Source organism: Neomonachus schauinslandi, chromosome 14 (genome assembly GCF_002201575.2).
Source record: "Neomonachus schauinslandi chromosome 14, ASM220157v2, whole genome shotgun sequence".
NCBI lineage: Eukaryota > Metazoa > Chordata > Mammalia > Carnivora > Phocidae > Neomonachus > Neomonachus schauinslandi.
In genome coordinates, this window is record NC_058416.1 from 65,733,422 (window position 1) to 65,757,824 (window position 24,403).

A 24,403-nucleotide genomic window follows, 5' to 3' on the forward strand; every position below is an offset into this window, starting at 1 on the left:
TCTCTCTCCCCTCCAGCGGTGGAATCACCCCGCGGCCACGCCCCACCCAGTGTCGACAGCAGAGGTCACGTGGCGGGGAAGCCGGATGCCGCCGCGCCTGCGCCGTGAGCTCCGGCGCTCGCAGGCCGGGTGCGGGAAGCCCGCGGGCAGCGCCGCCGCGCGCGCGATGATGGCGGCGGCCGCGGCCCGTGCAGGCAGCGGCGGCAGCAGCGGCGGCGGCGGCTCCGGCTCCGGCTCCAGCGCCTCGCGGGGCTTCTATTTCAACACGGTTTTGTCATTGGCCCGCTCCCTGGCCGTGCAGAGACCGGCATCTTTGGAGAAGGTAGGCTTGGCCTCTCGGGCCGCGGGCTGACAGGAGAAGGGGTATGGGGTGGCGAAGCGGGTAGGCGGGGCGGCGAGGGTCTGTGGGAGACCGAGCGCGGCTCTCGAGCTGTCTGTGACAGGAGGGGGTACATGAGCGGCGGGAGCTGGCGGGGTGAGGAGGCCCATGGGCGGAGGGTGCTGGTGAAGAGAGGAGGGTCATGGGGGTGGTGCGGTTAAGGAGTGGACAGGGCAGGTGGGGATTTTGCGGGTGGGTGGCGTGGGAGGGACGTGAGCTACAGGCCTGGGTTTGAGCCGAGGGGCACCTTGTTGACATCGCAAGGGCGGGGGCGGCAGGCAGGGAGAAGCAGCGGGAAGAGCGGAGGACCAGAGTCAAAACCTGGGGCTCTGCTCCCGACTTCCTCTGCTTTTTATTCCGTGACCTTGGAGACAGGCTGTTCTCGTTAAATGGGGGTGCTTACCTACTTTGGCCGCTTCACATTGTTGTGAAGGGCAGATGAAATAGTACATCTGAAAGTGCTTTTTGAAGTGCAAATCCGCGCGTTGTTTTTCTGTGAATCTAGAGGGGGCGTTAGACTGGGTAAAAGATTGTGTTTTGAAGAAGGGACAGTGTCAGGGAATGGGGAATGAATAACAGTGGGCAGAGAATTATAGTATCATTATAGTATGTTAGCACAGAAGGGGTGGTATTCTTTTCTTTTCCTTTCTTTCTTAGATTTATTTATTTGAGAGAGAGCGCGCGCACGTGCGTGTGCACGGTGGAGAGGGTCAGGGGAAGAAGGAGAGAGTCTTAAGCGGACTCCGGTGCTGGGCTGGATTTCACGACCCTGAGATCAGGCCTGGAGCTGAAACCAAGAGCCGGCTGCTCGATGGACTGTGCCACCCAGGCGCCCCAAGGATGAGATTCTTTTTTCATACAGTTTCTGGCGGGTGGAAAGAGATCTGTTGTCTAAGAGTAGGAGAAAAGTGGTGGAGACTGGAGACCTGTCTGCTGCAGTTGAGAGTAGTTTTATGGGGGCGCCTGGGTGGCTCAGATGGTTAAGCGTCTGCCTTCGGTTCCGGTCGTGATCCCAGAGTCCAAGGATCGAGCCCCGCGTGGGGCTCCCTGCTCGGTGGGGAGCCTCCTTCTCCTTCTCCCTCTGTTGCTACCCCTCCTGTGTTCGCTCTATCAAATAAATAAATAAAATATTTTTAAAAAAAGAGTAGTTTTGCGGCTCTGGTGAGGAGTGAGGCTGAAATGCTGTGTTAGGCTCTCTGGCATAGTGTCCTTGGCTTTGTGGTTTCTTAAGTCTGATTTCTCACTTACCTGCAGGATGAGCAGGTCCTGGGAGATTGATGCCAACTTGACTTCTAATTGAAGGAGGAATTCAAGAGAAGGGAAAGTATATGAGTTCTAGAGATAGGAATACCTGAATTTAAATCCTGTATCATTTGCTTACATTAGTGTGACTCTGGGTAGGTCAGTTCTCCAATCTGAACCTTTGCTTTCTCCTGCAAAATACAAGGACAGTACTTGTTAAGAGTATTATGAAGATCAACAAAATGACACATGAGTACCTAATGATTGAGAACTGTTATCATTGAATGAGCCTGACTAATGGACCATAGTGCTGGCTTATCAAATCAAATTCATGCCAGCTAGTCAGCACATTCTATTCTTAGTAGGAGGACTAAAAAGCATATCAGAAGTTTGCTTGCTGGACTCGGAGAAGAGAGAAGAAATTGTAGGGAATTGGGTGAAGACAGTCCTGCAGCTCTAGCAGGGCACCCTTTCCCCCTCAGTAACTCTGAGAAATGCACCTTAAGCTCAACTGGCCTTCTTCAGTCTTCTTCCATAATCACAAGAACATTCTGTAATTGCAACATTGTTAGCTTTGTATCTTATAGTAACTGCTTCAGTTGTCAAAATTAGGATCTGTTTTACAACTAATTAATACAGCTTTTAGGTTGGCAGCTTCCCAATACTATCTCTTAGTTTGGGAGATATTTCAGTTTCTTTGGCAACGTTTACAAATCACTTTAGAAAAGAGTTAACAGAGCCAGCCTGAGTCTGAAATCTTCAGAAGGGATTGCTTGCAAGGTTGGTCCTTGGCTTACATCTGGGAACTTGACACTTGAACTGTTCCATTTTCTAATTGATAAGGGTGGTTCATTGTGCCTAGACTCTGAACGAACAATATGATTACCTGCTTTCCTCCTGGGAATCTGGAATTTTGATGGCTGCTAAGCAGACAGTGCCTGTGTCTATCAATAAAAACCTTGGATGCTATGTCTCTAATGGACTTCCCTAGGTACAAACATAGCATACATGTTACTACATTGTCTGCTGCTGTAGAGGGGAGCATGCTGGGTGTATACCTTCACAGGAGGGAGAGAACACAAGGAAGCCCAGGCACAGGTTTCTCCAGAGTCCACCTGTCTTTTTCTCTTGCTGATAAATTCACTGTAATACAATTTACTGTAATTTAGCTATGAGTACAACTATGTATGTGTGGGTAGTCTTGGGGACCCTGAAATAATTTCTTAAAGAAGGCTTTTGTAGGGCGCCTGGGTGGCTCAGTTGGTTAAGCGACTGCCTTCGGCTCAGGTCATGATCTTGGAGTCCCTGGATCAAGTCCCGCATCGGGCTCCCTGCTCGGCAGGGAGTCTGCTTCTCCCTCTGACCCTCCTCCCTCTCATGTGCTTGCTCTCTCTCATTCTCTCTCTCTCAAATAAATAAATAAATAAATCTTTAAAAAAAAAAAAAAAGAAGGCTTTTGTAGGTGGCTGATTCCATCAGATATATGTGGATTCCTCTTATTCTCATTTGGGGTCTTGAGACTTCATTATGCTAGGGATCATTGCTACTATTTAGTCATATAATATATGGCTGCTTACTACATTCCACTACTTTAAAACAATTGGCAACAAGCCCTCAGCATTCCTAGGGAAGTATTCTTGAGGTTCTTAAGAGTAAAGGAATTTCTGACTACCCACCAGGATAATGAAGGTGGGGACTTAAGTGGGGAGATGAGTGTTGAAAAACCTCTTTCTCATTTACTTGTTTCTGGTTTCTTTCTCCTTTTTTTTCCAGAGAGAAGGCAGAGGACTGAGTGGGACTTGGTCCAGATAGGGTTGGGCTGAGGATAGCTCAGTTTTCTGAGCTAGACCTGCCATCTCAGCTCAGACATTGGTAACTCAGGCAGCCTTGACATGCTTTTATGGCACTTGGGGCACATTAACGACATAACTTTCCCTGTCTTTGTCTATCTACATGCCACAGTGGTGTTTCCTTACTCCACTCACATCCCAGGCTGTGAAACATAGCCTATTGCTACTAAGTAAATTTTATTTTTCCTTTAATTAATTCACTCTTTCATTCAGGAAATATTTGTTGAGCACCTACTGTTAATTAATACACACTAGGTAGGCCAGATCAATAAGAAACAGTGTTAGTGAGGGCGCCTGGGTGGCTCAGTTGGTTAAGCGACTGCCTTCGGCTCAGGTCATGATCCTGGAGTCCCAGGATCGAGTCCCGCATCGGGCTCCCTGCTCGGCGGGGAGTCTGCTTCTCCCTCTCCCACTCCCCGTTTGTGTTCCCTCTCTCGCTGTGTCTTTCTCTGTCAAATAAATAAATAAAATCTTTAAAAAAAAAAAAAAAGAAAAGAAACAGTGAGATTGCTCAGGTGATCAGCATCAAGTCAGACTTGCTGTAAGTACCCGATCTACTCTTATATCACAGGTCTGGTGACCAGACTCCTGCCATGTTCAGATAGTCAAACCCAAGACTCCTTGGTATCAATTCTCTGATCCATATCGGAGTTTTGACCTTTTCCTGCTGGGCTGTCCCTTAAGACTGGAACCGCATCCCTAAAGCCCACCCCCAGGATTGTGAGCCACCCAGAGGACATCGTCTGTTTTCCTCGAGATCACGTCTCACACAGCCCTCAGCCCTCTCCCTCTGGGAGAAAGGTGAGAGGAGAGAAATAGAGAAGAGAGCCCTGTCTACAGTGGAATCTCCATGTATGGTAGGCTTCCAGTCTCCCTCTCTCCAATTTCTTTCTGCCTACTAGTCTTGCTCTGCTCTCCTCCTTCTCATCTGTCTTCAGAATGTTACTGAGCCGCCCCTGTCAAGCTTCCTCCTGGATCTGCCTGGTTATACTCCTCTGTGTCTAGGATATTGGTGACCTCTTCCTGCCTTTCCTCGTCTGGCCTGTACCATACTAATGGACCCTGAACCCTGGGATATGGAGAGTTCCTGGCAGAGCTGAAAACTAGGGAAGCATTCCTTGCTCTCCCACCCCTCTTCCCACCCTCAGGAGGCTCTGATCAGAATCTTTTTCCATGTCCTAAAATATCCTCTTTTCTTCGGTTAGAATGCTAGAATCTTGAGGTGTCTTAGCTAACTCGATGTGGTGTTTAAATGGCACTGCAGGGCGCCTGGGTGGCTCAGTCGTTAAGCGTCTGCCTTCGGCTCAGGTCATGATCCCAGGGTCCTGGGATCGAGTCCCACATCGGGCTCCCTGCTCGGCAAGAAGCCTGCTTCTCCCTCTCCCATTCCCCCTGCTTGTGTTACTGCTCTCGCTGTCTCTCTCTCTGTCAAATAAATAAATAAAATCTTTAAAATAAATAAATAAATAAAAATAAATGGCATTGCAGCATTAGGGACATGCCAGAGCCTCCCTGGTGGACCGATGTGCTCCAGAAGATGAGCTGGTTAACTCTCATCTCTCATTGGAGGAACATCTGTTCTGATGCTCAGGGCAGTGGGCTTTCTGGAATTTATGGTTATCCACTCCTTTAGAGTGGTTTACCATGGAGTAAAAACCATGGTATTGGCATTTTTTTTTCCAGCATCGTGAAGCTGAAAATTTCCATCCTCACTCCCTTTCCTTTGTGAGGCCATGTTAAAAACAACCATCTATAGAGTAAGGGGAGAGAAAATTAGTGTCCGTAGAGGGAATTCATGATGCTAGAACCACTGTTGTTAAACCAGCTCTAAAATATTTTAAGAAGAAATTGGAAGAAGAAAAAATCTTTACTGTAATCATGCCACATTAACTGTATTAGGTTGCTAGGGCTGCCGTAACAAAGTACCACAACGACTTAAACAACAGAAATTTATTTTCTCATAGTTCTGGATGCTAAAAATCCAAGATGAAGGTGTCAGCAGTGCTGGTTTTTTTTGAAGCCTTTCTGTTCGGCTTGTAGATAGCTGTCTTCCTATGTCTTCACATAGTCTTCTCTCTGTGCCTGTCTGTATGCTAATCTCTTGTTATAAAAACACTAGTCAGAGCTCCTGGGTGGCTCAGTGGTTAAGCGACTGCCTTCACCTCAGGTCATGATCCCAGGGTCCTGGGATCGAGTCCCACATCAGGCTCCCCCTGCTCTGTGGGGAGCCTGCTTCTCCCTCTGCCTCTGCCTGCCACTCCCCCTGCTTGTGCTCTCTCTCTCTCTTTCTCTGTCAAATAAATAAATAAAATCTTAAAAAAAAAAGTTTAAAAAAACCAAAAAAACACTAGTCAGATTTATAGGACTGGCCCACCCTACTTACCTTGTGTTAACTTAAAAACCCTATATCCAAATACAGTCACATTCTGAGGTACCTGGGGATGAGGAGTTCAATATATGAATTTGGGGGGGAAACAATTCAGCCCCTAACACTTAATGCATTAGCATTTTAATTTCTCAGATCTCCTTTTTAGTCTTTAGCTATATTCACTTTCTTGCTTTTTTCAAAAATAGCCCATATTTATTATGTTAATGGCTGCATTGTCATATTTTGTATTGATAGATCATAATAAAGCATTTCTCTGTTTCGACTGTTTATTTTTTCCCTCGTAAAACAGCATGTTTGTACATCTAGAATTTTGTCTTCTTCTAAATCACATCCTTCTGTTAAATGGTGGATGGGTCTTGATGTTTACTGCCCAGCTATTTTCAAAGGACTGTACTTAGTTATGGTAGATAGCATCAGCAAGACACCTTGTGCGTATTTATCTATAGTTTCACTGTTGTTGGATTTTATTTACTTTTTCCTGCTAACTCTGCAAGCGTAAAAGGGGACCTTATACTTTTGATTCTAAGATAATGATGTTTGACCATGGTTGGCTGTGTTAAATTATGAATTAAACAAACAACCAAAAACCCTACAAGGCGGAAGTGGCCGTATGATACTGTGCTCTTGTTTTCTGCTATGTGGAAACTTGAATTCAGGTTTCTCTTCATATTTGCAGTACTGTTGCTTGGATACTGGTTTCTTGCTGTGTCTGCTCTGGGTATCTTTCTTTTTTTTTTTTTTTTAAAGATTTTATTTATTTATTTGAGAGAGAGAGAATGAGAGAGAGAGAACACATGAGAGGGGATAGGGTCAGAGGACGAAGCAGACCCCCCGCCGAGCAGGGAGCCCGATGCGGGACTCGATGCGGGACTCGATGCGGGACTCGATCCAGGGACTCCAGGATCATGACCTGAGCCGAAGGCAGTCGCCTAACCAACTGAGCCACCCAGGCGCCCCTGCTCTGGGTATCTTTCTTTCAACAGTTGGCTCTACTAGGTGTGCACACAACTCTGACCCTCAACTAATTTACAGATAAGTAGAAGCAGTGATGGGGGGGGACTGGCTGGCTATCTGTCCATAAAGGAAGTGGTGTTGGACCATATGGCTTTTCAATAAAACTCCCCTGAGAAGATATTTAGCCATTTTGCACTCTGCTGCCGTAGGAATGGGAGGTACAGATAATTTTTTCTGCGGGCCCCAAACCTTTTCTCTGTGGCTCTTGACAGGTAGTGAAAAAGTAATAGAAAGTAAAAAAGTGAAACATGCTCTAAGAAAGTGAAAGTATTGTGCGTACTTGCTGGGAGATTACTTTCAGCTGAGATTCTGAATAAGGAAGGCCTGGAAGTGATGGGGATGGACATTTGTAAATGCCAAGAGTGGTTTGCAAGGGAAGGTCATTTCAGATAGAACAGAGAGCAAAAACACAGAGGAAAATGAGGAACAACAGTAATAGGGTTCGGCAGAAATACAGTATATTAAAAGGGAAGAGTGTAGATGAGAGTGAGAAGAAAGCAGGTGGCCTCATATATAGTCCCAGGCTCAGAGTTTACGTTGAATTGATGAGACAGGAAAGAGCCCTTGAATATTTCAGGGCCATGAGTTATGTGCATTAATAAGATTATTATGGCCGCATTGTTTATCTCGATGCCCTTAAGGATTCTCAAAATTGATGTGTCACTAGCTGTTAGCTCCCCCAGAGGGCAGAAATGTTCTATTTCTGACTCCTTACTGCAGATTTTCTCTTCTGCTGTCTGTGTTTGCAGTTTGCACCTAGTGGAGATGTGGTTGCCTCCAGTCTCATCCACCAGCAGCTATTCCCATCCTTGTTTAAATTGCTGAAATGTATCTGTGCACTTCATTTTCCTCATTATTTATATATTTGTTTTTGTATTTGCTTCATGCGTGTATCTGGCATTTTGGAAAAAGGCTTGGCCTTTTATGAACATTGCCAAGCTGGCCAGGACATTACTTTTGTTTATGTGTTAAGATACAGAGTTGAGGGGCACCTGGGTGGCTCAGTTGGTTAAGTGACTGCCTTCGGCTCAGGTCATGATCCTGGAGTCCCAGGATCGAGTCCCGCATCGGGCTACCTGCTCAGCAGGGAGTCTGCTTCTCCCTCTCCTGCTCCCCCCTCTTGTACTCTCTCTCTCTCTCTCACTCTCTCTCTCAAATAAATAAATAAAATCTTTAAAAAAAAAAAGATATAGAGTTGAGGCAGAAATCCTCAAATCTTACTTGAATTTATTCACTTAGTTCTGAGAGGCTCTGTCTTTGCTGCTGAAGCTATTCTCTTTTCCTGGATATTTCTATGTGTAAAGCTGGCCTGGAAACCTGGATTCAGGGCCACCAAGGCTATCTGTACCGTTATAAAAGCAAACGAGGGTGACATTTGTTCATTAGTTCATTCATTCATTAATATAATAAATCTGAGGGCTTACCATGTGCCAGGCCTTGGAGGGGCCCGTTAGAGGGATGAATGAGTAGACGTGGTCTTGCTATCATGGAGTTGTCCTGGAGCTAGACAAGCATTAAGCAAAAAACTATAAGTAAATATGATTGAAAATGCTAACAAGTGCCAAGAAGCAAAAGTAAATGGTGTTGGTGAATACATTCATAATGTTTACTACCATCACCATCATCCATCTTCAGAACTCTTTCATCTTGTAAAACTGAAGCCCTAATTGCAGTTGATTTTTGTATATTGATCTTGTATCCTGCAACCTTGCTGAACTCGTCTTTTTAGTTCTGATACTTTTTTAGGTTTTCTATATACAAGAGTATGTCATCTGCAAATAGTTTTACTTTTTCTTTTCCAAACCGAATGCTTTTTATTTCATTTTCTTGTCTCATCATCCTGGCTAGAACCTCCAGAACAATACTGGATAGAAGTGGTGAGAGTGGGGGCGCCTGGGTGGCTCAGTCGTTGGGCGTCTGCCTTCAGCTCGGGTCGTGGTCCCGGTGTCCTGGGATTGAGCCCCGCGTTGGGCTCCCTGCTCCGCGGGGAGCCTGCTTCTCCCTCTCCCACTCCTGCTTGTGTTCCCTCTCTCACTGTGTCTCTCTCTGTCAAATAAATAAATTTTAAAAACCTAAAAAAAAAAAGAAGTGGTGAGAGCGGACATCTTTGTCTTATTCCTGATGGGGGGGAGGGGCAACTTTCAGCTTTTTACCAGTAAGTATGATGTTAGTTGTGAGTTTTTTATAGATGCCCTTTATCAAGTTGAGGAAGTTCCCTTCTATTTTTTTCTTTCTTTCTTTTAAGATTTTATTTATTTGAGAGAGCGTGAGAGAGAGAGAGAGCGCGCACTCGTGGGGGGGGGTAGAGGGAGAAGTGGACTCCCCACTAAGCAGGGAGCCTGACGTGGGGCTTGATCCCAGGACACTGGGATCATGACCTGAGCCGAAGGCAGATGCTTAACCGACTGAGCCACCCAGGTGCATCACCTCTTTTTTTTTAGAGGGGGGGTAGGGGCAGAGGGAGAGAGAGAGAGAAAATCCTAAGCAGACTCCACACCCAGTGTGGAGCCTGTCATGGGGTTCGATCTCACAATCCAGAGATTGTCACCTAAGCTGCAGTCAAGAGTTGGACACTTAACCGGCTGAGCCACCCAGGCGCCCCCATTCCCTCCTATTTCTAGTTTGTTGAGTGTTTCTATCATGAAGCAGTGTAGGCGCCCCCATTCCCTCCTATTTCTAGTTTGTTGAGTGTTTCTATCATGAAGCAGTGTGGAATTCTTTCAAATGCCTTTTCTGCATCTATTACAAAGCTAATTTTAAAACTTTGTTAGGGCAGATCTATAATAGCTTTTGCTACAGGGATAGTTTAACTCCACTGCTAAGGTGGGGCCCCTTTGAGGTCTCTACTGAATGCTTTGAGGGCTTTCTGCTCTCGCTGGGAGTCACTCAGATGCCTCTCAGCTCTGTGTGAACTCTGGAGCCATTCTGCTCACAGTTCCCTGGTTGTTCTTTTCCAACTTCATGGAATATCACCTATACTGGTACATCTTAGTATTCATCACAGACTGAGGGGAATTCTGTTATGATTTCTGGAGCTTTTTTTTTTTGTTTAGCTCTGTCCTCTTCAGAATTTCCAGCTGCTTTTGACTTCCTGTCCTCTTATTTCTGTCTCCTCCACTTAGACCATCATGATCTGCTTGGAATGCCCTTTTCTGTTCTGTGGACTGAGATGTGTCTTCTGGCAGAAAACCGGGCAGTCATAGGGCTCACTTTGTTTCCTCTGTCTCTCAGGTATTATAGTCCTGTGCTACTTGTTTAGTATATGAAATGAGTGGTTTCATGTATTTGTCCATTTTCCTAGTTGTTTTATGGCAGGAAGTTAAACCCCAGGTCCTGTTACTCTCTCATGACTATAGGTGGAAGTTTTTGGATCACAGGGTTTTAGTGGTAGAGCAGACATTGCAAAAAGCTATCTGATGATCCTCTTATTATGTGAGAAAACTGAGGCTTGAGGGAGATGACTTGCTGATATTGGCATAGTTTTAAGACACTAGGAAGATTCTGTGGATTTCCAAATATACACATAGTTGGTGTTTTGTCCACATTTTACAGAAGGAAATACAAAGAGATGTTCGGGTAGGTTCTGTCAGTTAACTTGGGTCACTTAGGTAAGAAGTGGCAGAGTTGAAGTGAAAATCACAACCTCCCAACTCTGTGCAGCTGCCGGGATCATAGCCTGTTGAAACAATGTATCAGGAATCAGAGACATGCGTTTGTCTGTGTTGTACCCTGCCAGGCGCATGAGCAGGGCTCAAGAAACAGACTCATGCATTGTGTGTAAAGGCACACGTAGTGCTACCTGTGTTGGACGTTGCAGAAAACCATGTTAACTGATCACACAGCCAATAGAGCATCTTTAGTGAAACTCCCATCCAGGACTGCTTGTAGGAGTAGATGCTGTTGCACTTGCATCTGCAGCTCTCTGCGCACTTTGTCGCAAGTCACCTTTGTTTATTGTGATAGCTCTGAGTCACTTAGAAAAGGTTAGCTTCTGTTCAGTGTTCTCCATGGGGGCGGTACATTTGAGAAAGACAAAAAATGGATTTAACAAAACACTGCCACAGATACTTAAAGCTTAATCTCTAGTTCTCAGGGAATTTTGTTTCTCCCGAAAAACTATTCCCAGAAGCTTCAGATAACAAAAGTTGTACTCTTTTAAAAAATTGTTTAATTAGCCAGCTTGTAATGCTATTATAGTAGCTTTATTTTGACCTACATACCTTACCCACCCCCACTGTTTTGTATGACTTTTCATCTGCAGTTTTCTGCCCAGTCATCCAGACTTGTGAGGGCATCTTGTTTTCTCCTTGGTTTGACATTTCCTTCCCTTGGCAGTCTAAATTCACCTCGTGGTCTCTCTCTCTCTCTTTTTTTTTTTTAAGTAGGCTCCACATTGGGGCTTGAACTCATGACCCTTAGATCAAGACCTGAGCTGAAACCAAGAGTTGGACGCTTAACCGACTGAGCCACCCAGGCGCCCTGGTCTCTCTCTTTTAATACTCTTGGGTTAAAATATTGTCAAGAGTTCTTAGCAAAGTCTAAGCAAGTTACCTTTGTTGCCTCTTTGTGGTCCATTGGCTTATTGACCTCCTCCAAGTGTTGCCCAGAGCCCCTCTGGATCCTTTTTTTTTTTTTTTTTAAAGATTTTATTTATTTATTTGACAGAGAAAAAGAGAGCACAAGCAGGTGGAGCATCAGTCAGAGGGAGAAGGAGAAGCAGGCTCTCTGCGCAGCAGAGACATGGAGCTCCATCCCAGGACCCTGGGATCATGACCTGACCTGAAGGCAGATGCTTAACTGACTGAGCCACCCAGGTGCCCCATAGATCCTTTTTATAAATGGGAGTAACCCTGGCCATCTCTGTCATATTTTGAGCTTAATGACCTTTTATAATGACAGGATCTACTCCTCTTTACCCCCTAAAAACAACGAACTTGTTAGTTTGTTGTAAAATTCTGGAAAAAAAAATTAGTGTCTTTTTTTTTTTCATTTTTTAAATTATAGTGTTAATGCTTTATTCTGAATTAGGACTGTGACTTCTCTGGGTCTCAATCTTTTATCTTTAGAATGGGGATAATAAATAATATTACACTGTTGTAAGGATTAGGTGAGATCATACAAACCAGCACCTCGCATGTGATAAATGCTCAATAACTGTTAGCGCTTAGTATTTGGAGACTGGTGCCCACCAGAACTGGTTCTCCCTTATCTGATATGTGATGACTTCTATAGGACTTGGGTTCAAGCCTTCACTTTTTTTTTTTTTTTCTGCAAGAGTCCCAATTTCCAAGGGCATTTTGCATCAGAGCCTAGACCTGGTGCCAGGCTTTCAGGGGCCTTTCATCATTTGGTTTCTGACTTGTGTTCTTCACTAGTTGTGTCATTTTTATTGGTTGTATAACTCCAGCTATATCATAAGGATTGTGCGGGTGTGACTGTATTTATACATGACTTCATTTGATTATTCTTCAGTCTTCCATTCATTTGATGATGCAGCAAATATTTGTTCAGTGCCAGTTGCTTGCCAGCACTGTGCCCAGTACTGATTATATGACAAATGTCACAACATAGTTAAACCCTATAGTAGGAAGGCTAGGTTCTAGTGGTCCTCTTTCTTTTTTCTTTCCTCCTCATCCCATTAAATCCCTGTGACACCGGCCCCTTTAGTTCCACTAAATAGTTGTTAAGTTTTTGGAACATATAGGGTACCGTGGATACAGGATGAGGGGGACACAGTCCTGTCTGCAGTGAGTGGAAGAAAAGTTTACAAGTAATTCCAAAATAAGATTTTCAAAAAGATAATTATCAAGTATGTTGTTCTTGGTGCGTTGTTGAGACGTGTGATGGGAGAGATCATAGCACATTGCTGAGGTCTAGAAAAGCTTTGAGAAGCGGGAGACAGTTAAGATGGATCTTGGAAAGATGGGTTGAATTTTTTTTTTTTTTAAGATTTTATTTATTTATTTGAGACAGAGAATGAGAGAGAGAGAGTACATGAGAGGGGGGAGGGTCAGAGGGAGAAGCAGACTCCCCGCTAAGCAGAGAGCCCGATGCAGGACTCGATCCTGGGACTCCAGGATCATGACCTGAGCCGAAGGCAGTCGCTTAACCAACTGAGCCACCCAGGCGCCCCAAGATGGGTTGAATTTTTATAGGAGAGATAAGGCAGATTGAATGAAATGTCGATGATGGGTGAAGACCATGGAAGAAGCCAGGCAGGGAGAAGTGAGCACTGTATTTGGGGCCTGGGTGTTCGGGGGAAGTTGGGAAGGACCTTTGTTGCCAGGTTGGGAGTGTGCATTGAATGTTCACAGGGATGGGGAGCCACTGGAGGTGTATGGGCCCGGAGTGGTGATACTGGAGTAGGGAGAGACAAAAGTCAGAGAGAGGGTCTAGTTAAGAGCCTGTTGTCTAAGATTGTACTTAACCTGTCTGGGCCTAGTTGCCTAACCTATTAAACAAGAATAAGATTACACACAATCTGCCTGAAAGGGGGCATTTGGCAGGTGGTGTGCAACTTCTTCCACCTCTCCATCTCTGATCTGTGTACGTTTGGGAGATGTTAGGGGGCCTCAGGCAACTTCTTCCAGCTCTCCATCTCTGATTCTGTGTACATTTGGGAGATGTTAGAGGGCCTCAGGTCTGAAGCCCAGGTGAGCATCATTTCAGTCTAGTCGTCCAACTTGCATGGATTCTGGATATCTTTAGAGAAATTATACCAAGAAAAGCTCAATGTTACATTCCATTTTTCCTGTGATTTTTTTTTTTGCTAATGAATAATTTAATAAGTTTGATTTTTATTTGCACAGTGCTGTGAAATATTTTCAAGACCATTTTGTGAAGTTAAACTTCATATGTCCACGTCTCTTGTTTCAGGTGCTACCTGCTTCACTTTTTGCCATGCCTGTTGTCTTGCAGCTGCAGGTGTCTTTGTCAGGGCTGGAATAGCTGCATCTCTCGTTCCTTCAAAAGAGAAAAACTTTTCTACTTGGATTGAGACTCTCGGGGAAGTTATAGTTAAATAGGAGTTGTTTTGGGGCGCCTGGGTGGCTCAGTCGGTTAAGCGTCTGCCTTCGGCTCAGGTCATGATCATAGGGCCCTGGGATTGAGCCCCACATCGGGTCCCTGCTCATTGGGGAATCTGCTTCTCCCTCTCCCTCTGCCTTCTCCCCTCTGCTCATGCTCTGTCTCTCTCTCTCTCAAATAAAAAAATCTTTTAAAAAAAATAATCTTTAAAAAATAAATAGGAGATGATTCACTGATAGTAAGTTGGTGGATTAAAGAAGTTATAAGACCATTGTCTGTAGAAAACATGTTTAGCTTATTTGACCCAGATTTTCTTTCAGTTTTAAATATTTTTTTTTTATTAAAGATTTTATTTATTTATTTGAGAGAGAGAGAATGAGAGAGAGCAAGCACATGAGAGGGGGGAGGGTCAGAGGGAGAAGCAGACTCCCCACCGAGCAGGGAGCCCAATGCGGGACTCGATCCAGGGACTCCAGGATCATGACCTGAGCCGAAAGCAGTCGCTTAACCAACTGAGCCACCCAGGCGCCCTTCTTTCAGTTTTACATTACTTCTTCTTGGATTACCCAGATTCCATTCGTTGAAATTCTATACACTTTTCTCTTGTTTTCTGAGCTCTAAGAGTATAAATATTATCGTCCTTTTATTTTATTTTTTTTTTTTTAAAGATTTTATTTATTTATTTGACAGAGAGAGAGAGACAGCGAGAGAGGGAACACAAGCAGGGGGAGTGGGAGAGGAAGAAGCAGGCTTCCCGCTGAGCAGGGAGCCCGATGCCCCAGGCGCCCCTATTATCGTCCTTTTAAAAAGTTTAAAAGTAAAAAGTTTAAAAATCTTAGACATTGGCGTGCCTGGGTGGCTCAGTCGGTTCAATGTCTGACTCTTGGTTTTGGCTCAGGTCATGATCTTGGGGTCGTGGGATTAGGCTTCTCGCTGAGCTGGAAGTCCACTTGAACTTCTTTCTCTTCTTCTCCTTCTGCCCCTCCCCGCTGCCTCTCTCTCAAAAAAAAAAAAAATTTTTTTTTTTTTTTTAAATAAGGGCGCCTGGGTGGTTCAATCATTAAGCGTCTGCCTTTGGCTCAGGTCATGATCCCAGGGTGCTGGGATCGAGCCCCTCATCAGGCTCCCTGCTCAGCAGGAAGCCTACTTCTCCCTCTCCCACTCCCTGTGCTTGTGTTCCCTCTCTCGCTGTGTCTCTCTCTGTCAAACAAATAAAATCTTTTAAAAAAAATTTAAAAAATTGGGCGCCTGGGTGTCTCAGTTGGTTAAGCGACTGCCTTCGGCTCAGGTCATGATCCTGGAGTCCCTGGATCGAGTCCCGCATCGGGCTCCCTGCTCGGCAGGGAGCCTGCTTCTGCCTCTGACCCTCCCCCCTCTCACGTGCTCTCTCTCTGTCGTTCTGTCTCAAATAAATTTTAAAAAAATAAATAATTAATTAATTAGTTAAAAAAATAAATAATAAATAAAATGCCAAAGTTGCCAAAGTTAATGGCAAAGTTGTTTCCACTATTTAAAAAAATTTCTTTTTCTAATACTGAAGTTAACAATGTTCCTTATGGACAATACAGAAAAAAATAAAGAAGGAAGTAAGTATTGCCTATAATCTGATTGGTAGTTTTTATATCTTGTTGGATAGGCAGTTCAGGTTTTGAGTTTTGTTTAATATTCTATGACTATTTGTATTTCCTATTGCAGCTGTAACAAATTATCGCAAACTTAGTGGCTTAGAACAACACAAATTTATTGTTTTGCCATTCTATAGATTAGAAGCCCAACACTGGTCTCACTGGACTAAAATCAAGGTGATGGCAGGGCTATGTACCTTTCTTGAGACTCTAGAGGACAACTCATTTCCATGTCTCTTATAGCTTCTAGAGACCCCTACATTCCTGGATCATGGCCCCTTCCTCCATCTTCAACACCAGCAATGTGGGGCCAAGCCCTCACATCCCATAATTCTCACCTCCTCTTTTGCCTCTCTCTTACCCTGATCTCACTGAAATAATCCAGAATAATCTCTTCAATTCAAGGTCCTTTTTTTTTTTAATTTAAAATTTTTTAAAGATTTTATTTATTTATTTGAGAGAGAGAGACGGAGAGGCTTCCTCGGGGGAAGGCCGAGGCTTAACTGATTGAGCTACCCAGGCATCCCAAGGTCCTTTTAACCTATTTACCTCTGCAACCTATTTTTTTTTTTTTAAAGATTTTATTCATTTATTTGACAGAGAGAGACAGTGAGAGAGGGAACACAAGCAGAGGGTGTGGGAGAGGGAGAAGCAGGCTTCCCACTGAGCAGGGAGCCTGATGTGGGGCTCAATCCCAGGACCCTGGGATCATGACCTGAGCCGAAGGCAGACGCTTAACGACTAAGCCACCCAGGTGCCCCACCTCTGCAACCTATTTACATCCATTTGCCGTGCGAGGTTAACATATTCATAGGTTCCAAGAATTAGGACACAGACATTTCTGGGCATGCCATTGTTCTGCCTGCCACACCGATATGGTTCATGCATTCCTGAATTATTATATAGGTCTCTAAATTGTTTATTAGTTCTTTCTGGTATCGTTCCTTCACATTTTAAAACCATGTGCCCAGGGCGCCTGGGTGGCTCAGTTGGTTAAGCGACTGCCTTCGGCTCAGGTCATGATCCTGGAGTCCCTGGATCGAGTCCCGCATCGGGCTCCCTGCTTGGCAGGGAGGCTGCTTCTCCCTCTGACCCTCCCCCCTCTCATGTGCTCTCTCTCATTCTCTCTCTCTCAAATAAATAAATAAAATCTTAAAAAAAAAAAAAAAAAAACTCCATTTAAAACCATGTGCCCAGCTTTTAGAGTAATCTTAAATTGTAACAAATGATTTCTATTTAAATATTAATTAAGTGGGGGTGGGGAGGAAGGTCTGAAGTCAGAGTAGCCCAGAACCCCTCTGGGCATTTAAGATGGGGGGGGGCAGGCAGTCCAGAGGAGACAATGATGGTAAAAACTGTGCTGCCTTCAGATGTCTCTACCAGGTAGGGTGACAGCTACATGAGCAGCAGGGTTTAATCATGTTCCTGATGCTGAATTCTTATCCTGGGATATTGCTAGAGCTCATGTCTATGCCCAGTCTGAGTATTAGTTTCCAGAGTATAATGCCTAAAAAACAAAGTACTCAGCAAACAGGAAATCAAACCCAACCCAGAACATCTGCCCTGTGAGGAGAAATCTAGTTCTTATGCTTATTGTAAATGAAGAGACCTTGGGGTTTGCCTCTGCCCTCTGGGGCAAGTGCCAGGATGGGCTGGCAGCAGCCCTGAAATGGGAGGGTCTGGATTGAGAAGGAAGAGAGCTTATGTCTGGGCAAAAACTAAGAATAGATGGCAAGCCTGCATCCTGGGGAAGAATGAGTATGTCTTTTATGGTGCCTGTCCACAGTGTAGAAGATGGAGATACAAAGATAAGAGATGATTTGGGCCCCCGGGGAGCTTGCAGATTAGTGGAGAGACAGACAAATGCACTAATAACTGTCACATGAGTAATGGGGTAGATGTTGCTGATGACGTTACTGAAACCCGTCAAATACATGAAGACAGTGGTTGTGTTTATTTATAGCCTGATTGTCTCTGGGCTAAATGTTCCTTTTTAACGGCTTCTTGTATGGAATATTTCTTAGACCCCACATCATCCTGCATGACCATCTTTGGATACTTTTAGAGTGGCAGAGAGGCAACTCAATCTTTCCCTCACTTCCACATGTTGTTCATCGTCAAGTCCCATAGTCTTCCTCCGAAATGTCCTGAGCTAGACTGTTTCTTTCTGCTTTGGTCATTACCATCTTTGCTACTGAAGCATCTCCTGACATTTCTGTGGTTTCACTCTTGTCCTCCCAAACCAGAAGGATTCTTCTAAACCTCAGTTCTAAACTCGAGTTTTTGGGCCTCCAGTGTGCACCCCCTTGGCACTAGTTTACATTGCTATTAGAGCACAAGCCAGGTTCCCAGCCTCCACCTGCTCTTGGACTTCCGGGCATCCCTACTTTCTCTTTCCCATCATGCTCCCTCTCCAGTGGCCTCTGCCAGAATGCTTTTTCCTGATTTGTCCCTGCTGGTTCCTTCTTAATCAGATCTCAGTTTAATGGGCACCTTCTTAGAGAGGTCTTTCCTGATCACCCCATTAAAAATAGTCCTTCAGGCACTATTGCTGGGGAAATATAATTACAAACAAAATCTCCCAAGTGCTCTCCACAAAGGTAGTAGAGAAAGAAAACACTTTTATTATTGAATAAGCATTAAACCAGAACATGACGTGCATCACAGGCAATCCTCTAAGAGATTGTAAAGACAGAAAACAATCTCACCTTATTAGATAGCCAAGCAGATATAACTTGTTACGTACTTATTTTCAAAATAAATGATAACTAGTCCGTTAGTAAGAAGACTATGTGTATAGTGAGGTTGTGCCAATTTCGATGAGTTTCTGAGTCTCCATTCTATCTTGTAGCACATTAGCTTTGCCTGCCAGGTATGTGGCGTTGTATATTTCTGTGTGTTTGAGTAGGGTGTTGATAAAGTATTGCACAAGACAAAGTACATCGATTTTGACAGGGCCCCAGACTCCTCCCTCTGGTTCCATGTTGATTAATCAGCATTCTTTGGATCTCATTGACTCATACTGCTATAAATTCACCTTCTTTCGATTTCTTCTGTACAGAGATGTTTCTTGAGAGGCTTTACTCTTTCTGTCAGGATGTGTGATTCACTGGTGGAAGTGTCTGGAGTCTATGAAATGATCACTTTATTGTGTTTGGCCTTCAGCTCTCTTTGTATTTTATTTTCCCCTCTGTGAAGTGAAGGAACACTGAAGAAAAGTGGGAATTTAGTATTTCTGTTCCTCTCTTGTTACTATATGCTCTTTTAACTATTTAATCATAAAAGTATGGATTTTCCCCCATATGTATATATTTTTAACTTACTACATCTTTTTCCTGATTATGCAAGTAACATTTTCTTCTAGAACATATTTTGGCAAATATAAAAAAGCACAAAGAAATGTGAAACCTTGGGGCGCCTGGGTGGCTCAGTTGGTTGAGTGTCTGACTCTTGATCTCGGCTCAGGTCTTATCTCAGGGTTGTGAGTTCAAGCCCCACATTGGGCTCAAGCTTGGAGCCCACTTAAAAAAAAAAAGAAATGTAAAATCACTGGTCATTCTACCTCTCCATAACTGTCAACATTTTGATATATTTTCTTCCAGTGCGTTTTCTGTATATGATAATCCAGATCATTCCTCACGTGAATTTACAGAACATTTAGAACATTGTTCATGTCTTTGCTTAGTCTTAGAAAAATACCATTTTTCATGTCTGTGTTATTAGGTCAGATTTTATGAAAGCATTGTTTTGGTAGGTCAAAAATTTGGTTGACTATCAGAGTTTCATATGGTTTAACCTAATGTTTCACCAAATGGTGAAATCATTTATTTTCCTAATGTTATTTAGATTGTTTCAGATTTTCAATTAATATACACAACACTGTGATGAAAGTCTTTTACATAGTCTTTGCCTTAAGATTTCTAATTCTTTACAATCATTCCTAAGAGGAAAATTACTGAGACAAAGAATATTACCTGTCTTCAAGTTAGAAGGTACTTCTCTTTCTGGCTTGTGTATTTGCCCTTTTAAAATTGGGTTTTCCTTTTTTTTTTTTTTTTTTTAAAGATTTTATTTATTTATTTGAGACAGAGAGAATGAGAGAGAGAGAGCACATGAGAGGGGGGAGGGTCAGAGGGAGAAGCAGCCTCCCTGCCGAGCAGGGAGCCCGATGCGGGACTCGATCCAGGGACTCCAGGATCATGACCTGAGCCGAAGGCAGTCGCTTAACCAACTGAGCCACCCAGGCGCCCTCCTTTTTTTTTTTTTTAAGATTTTATTTATTTATTTGACAGATAGAGACACAGTGAGAGAGGGAACACAATCGGGGAGCGGGAGAGGGAGAAGCAGGCTTCCTGCTGAGCAGGGAGCCCCATGTGGGGCTTGATCCCAGAACCCTGGGACCATGACCAGAGCTGAAGGGAGACGCTTAATGACTGAGCCACCCAGGTGCTCAATCTGTTTTCTTTTTTAAAATTGCAATGGTAATTGATATTTTCAGGGCAAATCTCAAGCCTTATACTCAATGTCCTTTGCCATTAAAACATCCCACCAGGGTGCCTGGGTGGCTCAACTGGTTAAGCATCTGCCTTAGGCTCAGGTCATAATCCCGGAATCGAGTCCTGTGTCAGGCTTCCTGCTCAGTGGGGACTCTGCTTCTCCTTCTCCCTCTGCCCCTTCCCCCTGCTCATGCTTGCTCTCTCTCAGATAAATAAAATCTTTTTTTTTTTTAAAGATTTTATTTATTTATTTGACACAGAGAGACACAGCGAGAGAGGGAACACAAGCGGGGAGAGTGGGAGAGGGAGAAGCAGGCTTCCTGGAGCAGGGAGCCCGATGCGGGGCTCGATCCCAGGAACCTGGGATTATGACCTGAGCTGAAGGCAGCCGCTTAACGACTGAGCCACCCAGGCGCCCCTCAAATAAATAAAATCTTAAAAAAAAAAAAAAAAAAAATCCCACCAGACCGTATGAATGTCAGTGAGCAACTTCTCCTTGGGTCTCTTCACAGAACAGCAAGGTTGGGGCCTCCTGGTGTATCTGAATGCTCTGCTAAGAGGGTCTTGTGGCAGGGATTTTCAAGATTGGCATCACCTATTTTCCTATTCATAATAAATCTAGATTTTTAGTTCTTTATGTCAGACATTTACCATTATTTTGTTTTGAAAAAATTCAAATTTTTCCATATATTCAGTAAATTGCTGACTTATTGCCCATTTGCTTCTGCTAGCCACTATTATGGCATATCCAGTAACAACAGATAATGTTTGTTGAGCATCTAGTATCTATTATGCGTAGTCCTAAGCGCTTTACACACATTTGATTTTTTAAAGAACCCTATGGGAAATTGTGACGGTAGGTGGGTTTGGGTAAACTGCTTCTGGGCACCACTGGGCAGTAGAGACCCATGACAGTTCTGACTCAGAATTGCAGACATTGGCTGTTGTGGTTTACCTCCTCCGTGTATGCATCATTTTAACTCTTGGTCCTGATTCCTCAGCGCATATATGTTTTGGGAGCATGTGTATGATCATTTTAGAAGCTAGAAATGATCTTTCTGTGATTTTTGAATTGGAAAAAAATGTCTTATTGGTTATATAGACTCAATGGGATTTTATGCTACTGGTTTATGTCCTATATTCTGAATGTGGGTTTATATTTTTTTTAATCTATGGGGTTTTTTGTTGTTTTTGGTCTCATTTTCTAGGTCCAAAAGCTGCTTTGTATGTGCCCAGTAGACTTCCATGGGATCTTCCAATTGGATGAAAGACGAAGAGATGCGGTGATCGCATTAGGCATTTTTCTCATTGAATCTGATCTTCAGGTAAGTCTTTACTACATTAAAAGTGTTTTTGCAGTGTAAATGGGGGAGTGTAATTAGAATTTAAATTTGTACCTGCTTATATTTATCTAAAGCAGTACTAGAAGAATGCATATGAACCTAATAAAAGTGGTTAGTGATAGTGAGGCAGAGTGGGTAGAACAGGCAGGAGTAATTTAATTAGTTTAATTAATGTACACCCTCTTATTAAGAAATTTTGTTTTTCAAACTGTGTGAATAATTAAGTTGTTAAAGTGGTTTTTGATGGTTGTTACTGTGTTTTGTTTGGCCAGAAAGTTAATTAAAATGCTAAATGAAGTAATTGTGTGCCCTCCAGAGTAGACTTGATTTTCAATCTAAGGTCAAATGTTCGTTGGTCAGACTGAGTAACCATTTTTTTTTTCCCTTCCAAAGGATGGTGTTCTTTGAGATAACTTTGACATAGTACAATCTTGTTCAGAACTGTGATAGATATAGGGGCGCCTGGCTGGTGCAGTCGATGGAGTGTATGACTCTTGATCTTGGGGTTGTAAATTCAAGCCCCACGTTGGGTGTAGAGATTACTTAAAAGTAAAAAAGTCTTTTTTAAAAAATATTTGAGAGAGAGGGAGTGAGTGAGAGAGAAAGCACGAGTTGGGGGGGGAAGGGTGGGGGGAATAGGAAGCAGACTCCCCACTGAGCAGGGACCTGGATTCGGGCTGTATCCCAGGACCCAGGGATCATGACCTGAGTTGAAAGGCAGCTGCTTAACCAGCTGAGCACCCAGATGCCCCTAAAAATAAAACAAAATCTTAAAAAAAAAAAAAAAGAACTGTGATAGATATAAAATAAGTTTTAGAGTACATATTAATGTATCTTTTAGAGGTGATTTGAAAATCAGTGTTGTGGCTCCAACAGAAAATGATGTGGCCTTGTTTTTTTTAGTACTTCCAAGGCTAATTGAAGCAAATGGTTAATCACTGAATACAGAATCTATTATTTGTTTGTTTATTTTTATCATTATCAAGAATCACTTTTAATTCCATGTTTAATCATGCTATGTTAGGAAAATAAGGATGTTAGATATTTAAATTTTTATTTATCTAAAAATGCTTACGTCCTGGAAATTCTTTTTTTTTTTTTTTTTAAGATTTTATTTATTTGAGAGAGAGAGAGAGAGAGCATGAGAGGGGGGAGGGTCAGAGGGAGAAACAGACTCCCAGCCGAACCGGGAGCCCGATGTGGGACTCGATCCTGGGACCTGAGCTGAAGGCAGTTGCTTAACCATCTGAGCCACCCAGGTGCCCCTGTCCTGGAAATTCTACTTCAGTAGGATTAATATTTTTGACAGGGTATTCATTCATTTGAAAAAAAATTAAGCATTTTAGAGCAGTAGTTTGAAAATTAAATCGGTTGTTTGACCAAGGCCACATGAAAAACCAAAATTAGATGCATATAAACTGCATTTTAATTATTTTCCTATTTTTTTATAAATGTGAAAAGAAAAAAAATCATATCTCCTTTTTGCAAAGTCTTATTTAAATTTAAATATAAAGGGAGGAAAAGAATTTTTAAAATAATCTGTATGAGAAACTGCTATCCAAATGTGTATTAATCGAAAATATCTTTGGCAAAATTAATAGATTTACCTGTAAGTCCCTAATATTTGTGGTAGGCTTTTTAGAGTGGCAAGGAAGAGACAAATACAAATTACGTTGGTGTAATTTGGGTTTCTGGTAAAGCTTGGCGGGACCTGGGGTCACAGCTCCTTGAGCCATGCAGTCTGCCAGAGCTTCTAGGAAGCCCACTGACCTCACCACACAAGGAGAGGGGCCCCGCAGGCCTTACCAGCCCCCTGAGTCCTAGGGACCAGCTTTCTCTTGGTTCACCTGGTGTTGATGTTCTCTGTCTCCAACCAGGATGGGCTGTGGTACTGGCCTCCAAGTCCAGTCAATGGGCTGCCCTGGCAGCAGCTGTGGCCAGAGTAGCAGAAGTAGTTCACTCCTACCTGCTACAAAAGCCATCACAGGTTCTACAGGATAGAACACCTGGGGTCACTTCCTCTGCAGGGAGCCATGCCTTACACATCCTTTGGAATTTTGTGCCTCTTAGTACAATGGGATCCTGGACAGATGTAGCCATCTCCTTCATCTGATTTAGAGGAAAAGTTGTTTTTGCTAAAGAAAGTTCTCTATTTGTTGTGGTTATGTATTGTGGTGGAACAAACTACCCCAAAATTTGGTGGCTTAATACAATAGGTTGGTTTTTGTTTTTTCTCTTTTCTCATGAATCTCCAATTTAGCTGGAGCACAGAAGAGTCACTGTCTCTGCTCCATTCAGTGTCACCTGGAGTGGCTGGAAGGCTGGGGGCTAGAATCACCTGAAGGCTTGTTCATGCACAAGGGTGTGGGTTGATCCTGGCTATTGGCTGGGACCTAAGCTGGGTTGCTCAGCCAGGGCACCCCTATGTACATGGCCTCTCCATGTGGCCTGGGCTATGTCACTTTGTCACAATGTAATGTCTGGGTCCCGAGGGCATGTGTCCTGAGAAAAAGCCAGATAGATGCTGTTACTGTCTTCTTTAGCCTGGGAAGTCGTCTCTTAAACTACAGTTGACCCTTGAACAACACAGGGGTTAGGGGCACTGACCCCCTGTGCAGTTGAAAATCCACATGTAACTTTTGACTCCCCCAAAACATAACTACTAATAGCCTATTGCTGACCAGTAGCCTTACCAAAAACCATAAAGTAAGCTAGAGAAAATGTTATTAAGAAGACTGTAAGGAAGAGAAAATACATTTACAGTACTGAAAAAAATCCATATACAAGTGGACCTGTGCACTTCAAACCCATGTTGTTCAAGAATCAACTGTATTTTCTAAAAACACCAGAAGCAAGTTACTAAGGCAGCCCATTTTCCAGGGGAGGTAAATTTGACTCTACCTTTCCATGGAAGGAGTGTCACAGAATTTGGAGCCATATTTTCAGTATTACCACATGTTTTGTTTTGTTTTCAGTATTTCAGAATATCAAATAGTATCCCCCTTCTCAGGAGTACACTTAACCTAATCCTTAACTGGA

General features: G+C 43.4%; 1 protein-coding gene across 3 annotated transcripts in view; it reads left to right on the forward strand.

Moving 5' to 3' along the window:
• Positions 1-94: 94 nt before the first annotated feature.
• PI4KA (phosphatidylinositol 4-kinase alpha) overlaps positions 95-24,403 on the forward strand; it is a 120,649-nt gene continuing 96,340 nt past the window's right edge. For all 3 annotated transcript variants that reach the window (XM_021687874.1, XM_044921172.1, XM_044921171.1), the window contains exons 1-2: positions 95-322; positions 21,230-21,346. In XM_021687874.1, coding sequence (XP_021543549.1) covers positions 167-322; positions 21,230-21,346 — 273 coding nt within the window. In that variant the 5' untranslated portion in view covers positions 95-166. The remainder of the gene's footprint in view (positions 323-21,229; positions 21,347-24,403) is intronic.